General features: G+C 38.5%; 1 protein-coding gene across 1 annotated transcript in view; it reads left to right on the forward strand.

Annotated features, from left to right (window-relative positions):
- The window catches only part of RCAN3 (RCAN family member 3), a 32,615-nt gene extending 26,772 nt beyond the window's left edge, over window positions 1-5,843 (forward strand). The window contains exon 5 of the mRNA XM_079901223.1: window positions 110-5,843. Coding sequence (XP_079757349.1) covers window positions 110-294 — 185 coding nt within the window. The 3' untranslated portion in view covers window positions 295-5,843. The remainder of the gene's footprint in view (window positions 1-109) is intronic.
- Window positions 5,844-6,326: the final 483 nt, after the last annotated feature.

The following is a 6,326-nucleotide window of genomic DNA, read 5'->3' on the forward strand; positions in this document are numbered from 1 at the left end:
CTCTGAAATAGGATTTAAAGATTGAAAAACCAATAATGAGCAATGAAAATATGAGTAGAGCAAGAAGTTCCAAGGGACGGAACCCTTCCTTTGCTGTTTACCTCCACAGGAGAGAAATACGAACTTCACGCGGGAACCGAGTCGACACCGAGCGTGGTGGTTCATGTCTGTGAAAGTGAAACTGAAGAGGAAGAGGAAACAAAAAATCCCAAACAGAAAATCACCCAGACAAGGCGCCCTGAACCTCTGACTGCAGGACTGAGCAAGCCCCGGGCCTTTGACTGCACGCTGTGAGGCTTTGGTTGTGGGGCGAGGCTGCTGCCACCTGGGCTGGGGTGGTGGGGACATGCCTGCCCGTGACCGCTGCTCAGCTGAGGCGAGGACAGGAGGGAACAGAGCGCCTGCCTTGGGGACAGGGGAGTACAGAGTAGCAGCCGGGTTTACCTGTTCAAAATTTTAACTGTTGCTCTGAGCAGCACGTTAAATTAAAGGATTAGCGCCCAACATGTGGCAACTCTTGACCATTTTTAACAATAGCAAATTGGGAGAATGGCTCCCTCCAGCAACGTTGATTTCCCTGCTTCCGTATAGCGTGGGGTACCGCAAAATGAAAACTCTAGTCACTGAGTGCAGTACCATTTTTAAGAACTTAAAAATAGTCTTACAATTTTAATAATGTAGTGCGGGTTTTTTTTGTAATGGTCTATTGGCTTCCAGCTATTCTGTTGGTAAATGGTTAATTGCTCTTCAATATACATGGAATTTTTTGCACAGAAAGAAACCTGACATAGAGAATAATTCGTAGAAAATCATTTTTCTCAAGTGTTTTTTCCTTAACTTTGGGGAAGAAATACCCAATTCCCTTTGACTGTCAGAATCAAGGGACCCAAATCTATGTGCACATTGTTCTCATCCCGAAAGTGATACACAGACCTCAGTTCCTGATGTGCCATCCCTCCCGGACACAGAGCTGTTGCTTTGGAACGCAGGACGTATCCCTTGTGAGCTTGATGACTGTGACCTCAGGCGGCCACTGCACTCTACCATTTGTGACCACGTCCTGGCCTGTAGCTCGACTGTCTTCAACCACCAGTTGAGTTTTTGTTACGCATATTTGTGTGTCATTATTCTTGAATTAGAAAAGGTCATGATAAGATTTTCCATTTTTAAATCGTCCATTTAAACATTTTTCAGTTTGATTTGAAAGAAAAGTCATACACATTCTTTTTCTGTGAATTAGGGAAAGATGGGGCAAACGGAGATCGTTTTGTTAATTGGACTTTCTTCTGGGTGAAATTTTTTTACCCTGGCTTCCAGTTGGCATTTTCCCCTAAAATAGAAGTGTTTCCTACTTGTGTTTCAGAGTGTGTCGTTGAACCTGCTAAGGTAGAAGCAGACATCTTCTTAACTCTTTGTGGTCTGTTTGGACTTTGAGGTCCCTTTTATAGAGAAGCATCAAAACTAAGAATGCTTTGCTTCAGGTCAAGTGGCTCTGCTGATTCTCTGCTCACTCCGAGGTTTTCTTTGTATGGCAAGTGTCTGGGGTTCCCTGGTGTGTCTGTGCAGGGACGTGTGAGTTTAGACTAATAAACCAATATGGCTGCCACTACAAAGAAAGAAAAATGCAGAAATTCAGACTGTGCTGTCTATACATTTTTGGTAATGTGTTTCTGTGGTCTAGATGTTCTTATTATGGTAGAATTTATTTCTAAGGACATAAACTTCATTGCAAAAAAAAAAGAGTTTTCTATATTTTCCTTGCCCTCAAATACTCTGAGATGATCAACTCTTCTAGTTGTATATATCCACCACTGGTAAGCCTCAGTGTAAATTCAGTTGAAACTTGTGATTCTGTAAGCAGTTTATTAAACTCATTATTTGGCAGTTTAACTGGCAGCCACTTAATAAATTTACTTTGCAGTTCTAAATTCAGCATTTTGTCACTTTTTAATCTTATCTGGGTGTACTAACTTATTGCAGGACGGACCCTAAGTCAGGAAATGTATGTATTTTCAACATTTGGGAATTTTTGAATTTCCTTTTAGATCATATTTATTTGCTATAATTTTCTAAGTGGTCAAAAGTCATGATGTTTTATTATCTGGCTTGGCTTTCATGCTCTACCTTCCAATTAAAGAATATTCTATCCCTAACTTAAAACTGTCTTTTAAAGTCAAACAATGCAAATTACCTGAATATTTCCTTTTCTCTTTTCTTTCTTTTTTTCCAGTGTTGAATAAATTGAAGAAAAACTTAAACCAAAATTAAATATATATTAAGTAATATATATTTTTATTTAAAATATAATTATTTAATATATATTAAACTTTTCTGAATGGAAAACATTAATATTTTCATTCTTTCTAGTATAATATTTCCACAAAATGAACTCTAAAAGAAAAACTATATGCCCATTAACTTTTTTTTTTTTTTTTAATTTTTGGCCATGCCGCACGGCTTATGGGGCCTTGACCAGGGATGGAACCCGAGCCCTCAGCAGTGAAAGCACCAAGTCCTAACCACTGGATCGCCAGGGAATTCCCTCCCATTGACTTTTAAATATTGTGAAATCAACCAGGATCTCCCCAGGTATTATGAGCTCTATTTTTGGCTATTTTGTATCCAGTTCATGTATCCATCTTGTGAGAGAGAAGTCTCATGCATCTTTTTTTTTTTTTAAGTACCTTCTAATAAGTTTATCTACTTCTTCTTCTTTGAAATTGAGTCATTGCTTAGATTTAACTGATAATATGGTAGCTATGTTTTCTTTAGAAGTGATAACCTCTTCTTGGGAATCAATTTATGTAGACAGTTATGAGGAAAGAAGATGATGTTTTTCGTTAGGAAAAAACATTTGCGAAGGATAAGAAAATTGTACGACAGTAAAAATAGTCGACAGAACCTGTAATGCGTGGGCTATTATGGTCTAGGTTCTTTCAATTTACCCACCGGATGAAACCGGAAGTTAATCTATTTAAAAGTGTACCCCCGTGAGCATCTACTAGTTTAAGGTGCTAAGAAGCAGAAGTGGTAAGAGCAGTTAGTTCCCTTGCCTTGGAGAGCTGAAAACCAGGTGAAAGCCAACTAGTCTTCTCACATTCTCCTTCGCCAAAATATTATACACTAAAACCTATCAGTAATTAAGAGCCAAATAAAAGCTCCTGGGAACGTCTAAGTTCAACATAAAGGGTTTTTTTTTTAATTGAAGTTTAGTTGATTTGCAGTGTTTTGTTAATTTCTGCCATACAGCAAAGTGATTCAGTTATACATATATATACATATTCTTTTTTATATTCTTCTCCGTTATGGTTTATCACAGGATATTGAATATAGTTCCCTGTGCTGTGCAGTAGGACCGTGTTGTTTATAACGTAGAAGTTTAGATAAACATTGTGGTTTATGGGATGTTCAAATCAAAGAGATGCCAGGAGACAGAGTCAGGTTAGCACTTTTCATTCTAGAATACGGTTGTTTGTGTTTCCCACTCACAATAATTCTGTCTTTTTAAAATGTTGTGATATAGGGAATTCCCTGGTGGTCCAGTGGTTAGGACTCCGTGCTTCCACTGCAGGGGGCCTGGGTTCAATCCCTGGTCAGGGAACTAAGATCCCGCATGCCACACAGCAGAGCAAAAAAAAAAAAAGTTGTGATGTAAAGTGAAAAGATTTGATTTCTCAGAATCTCAATTACAGAGCTGAAGATGACTTTGGAAATCATAATAAATCTAATCATATAAATCTAATCTTCGTGTTACTCAGATTAGAAAACAGGAGCTGTGACTTGCTGTGAAGCCCACAGAAGGCAGCCCTGGTTCTAGAATTGGCAGTCCCAACTCCCAGGCTAGGGCCTTCCTCTAGTTTTTCTCACCTTAGCCTCTTAAAGACACTCAGAGGCAGTGAATCCCAGTCATAAGAAAAGAAACAAACAAACAAAAGGGAAAAAAATTCCTCTTCCCCTGATGCGATACAATGAATAAGAAAAATCTTACCTGATGAAATCAGTGACTTAGTAATTTTAATGAATGAATTCAATGTTCCATGTTTTGTCTTTGTTGTCATTGTACCATTGGGTTTCGAATCTACTTAAATATTGTCTTGGTAGCAAGGAATTGTGTTGACATTTTATCAATATGTGGGCTTTCCTAGATTTCATAGTAATGAGATTAAAATATAAATAGGCATACTTGAGATGTGATTCTCATGAAGCATAATGAGATCTAATATGATTTGAAAAGAGCTTGCAGTGGAATGGCACGCTCACTCAGTGCTTGTAAGATGGAGTTCTGTTAAAGATTGAAGGCTGACCTGTGCTTCAGGTTTCTATATAGACTCTTACAGACCATGGCTTCATTTGTAAAAGGGAAAATCTCACGCCTAATTAAGCATTGGAAAATGTACAAAATTCTTTGGTTCATCAGGGTCACTGTCTGCTGGATCTCTCTCTTTTCTCCACAGTTGTGTACTTCATACCCGTCCTACAGGTGAGCTTGGTCAGTCTTTCTCTTCTTGGCACACTTGCATTTATATCTTCCTGTAGGAAGGGAAATAAATTACTGACAATAAGTGTGACAATATAAAGAAACTAAAGACTTGGAGAAGTAGTTGCCTCCTAGCTGAGGAGGTAAGTCCATGTTGTAGAACCTCACCTTTTAAAAGGTTAAATAAATTTAAAGAGTAAGATTTGTGAACCTTGTCCAACAATTTGATAAATACATGTTCTTTAAACTTCCTTTGAAGTGGGGTCAGCCAGAACATCTTCATTGAAATGCAGGTTTTTTTAATTGCATGGTACAGGTGAACCAGTTTGCAGGGCAGAAAGAGAGACCCAGATGTAGAGAACAAATGTATGGACACCAAGGCGGGAAAGTGTGGGGGGGATGAATTGGGAGATTGGGATTGAAATGTATGCACTGATGTGTATAAAATGGATAACTAATAAGAATCTGCTGTATAAAAAATAAATACAAAAAAAATCATGAATCGGGGGAAATTGTAAAAATTTGTAGAGTGTTATTATTATTACCAGATATACAAGCAACAAAGCCACTGAAATTTGCAACGAGTCCTAGGTTCACTGACCAAAAAAATTATTAAAATGGTCAAGTTCAAAGTAGAAGTTTCCAGCTAGGGTTAAGAACTAACCTTGGACTGAGTCAAAGTGTCTCTGTCCATTTAAACAAAAGTTTAAAGGCCTTTTACTGAATCAGCCACGTGGTCCGTCTTGTAAACCTGCATTTCCTTTTGAAACAAAACCACGTTCTGCAGGCGCTGAGAACCAAGCGTAGCTTTGACTGAATGTCCATTCTTGCCGTAAGGGAAGATTTATATCTATGCAGCTAATATGTGTTTTTCTGTATTGTTTTCTGCGTAGTCCCCGATCTTCCTAACTCATATTGGGGACTGAGGAGAGAGGAAGGTGGCTAATCCTGGTATTGTGCCATACTCTTCCCACTGCTTTCTCAGCCCCAGTTGGGGCGCCCGTGATTTCATCCGTGCTGTATTGCGCATATCCTCCAAGTTTAAGAAACGTTTCTCCACCATTTCGCTGTTCTGTTAACTGAACCCAGGAGTTGAATTTGTTATTTTACCTGAACACATGTGTGATCTTGTGTTACATTTTGGGGCACATTACCTTTCTGGTACTATCGACTGTAGTGAATATTATTGTACTTCAAGAAGCTGGTCAGTAATTCACATGTGTGTATTCCACATTTTAGTGTGTTTGAAGTGGCAATTCGTAGTTTGTAGTGCTTTGTTATTTGTCAGCTTTGGCTCTTCTGTATTTTGAGGACATTTAAACATTCCTCATCCTATCAAGGTGATAAAAGCAGAATGTAATTTGGGGGGGGAGCCTTTGTGATTAATTGTAACAGTTTTGTTTTTAAAGCTAATAAAGTTAGGTTTTTTTTTAATCCTTTGAACTGAGTTTTCTTAGTATTTTCAATAAGTATCACATTTAGGTAATAACACAAAAGGCAGAAAAGTGAAATATTATGTTTGATTCTTTAACTAGATCCCAGCTGGACATTAGTGCTGGGTTTGTGCCCAAGTTAAAGGTGGTGACTCACTGCTGACTCTGGTTTGCGTTCGTCAGCAAGAAAAGCTTTTACCCTGGTTTGTTCCTCAGTTAAAAATGATTTACTCTGGGAATTCCCTGGCAGTCCATTGGTTGGACTCTGCACTCTCACTGCCGAGGGCCTGGGTTCAATCCCTGGTCCACAAGCCATGGGGTGTGGCCCCCCCAAAAAATTCGATTTACTCTTGTTAAAGGCTTATTGTCTGTCTTGGTTAAAAAAAAAAAAGTCTCTAACTCAAAATGTTGAAGCT

Source organism: Stenella coeruleoalba, assembly GCF_951394435.1.
Source record: "Stenella coeruleoalba genome assembly, chromosome: 1".
In the NCBI taxonomy this organism is placed as follows: Eukaryota; Metazoa; Chordata; class Mammalia; order Artiodactyla; family Delphinidae; genus Stenella; species Stenella coeruleoalba.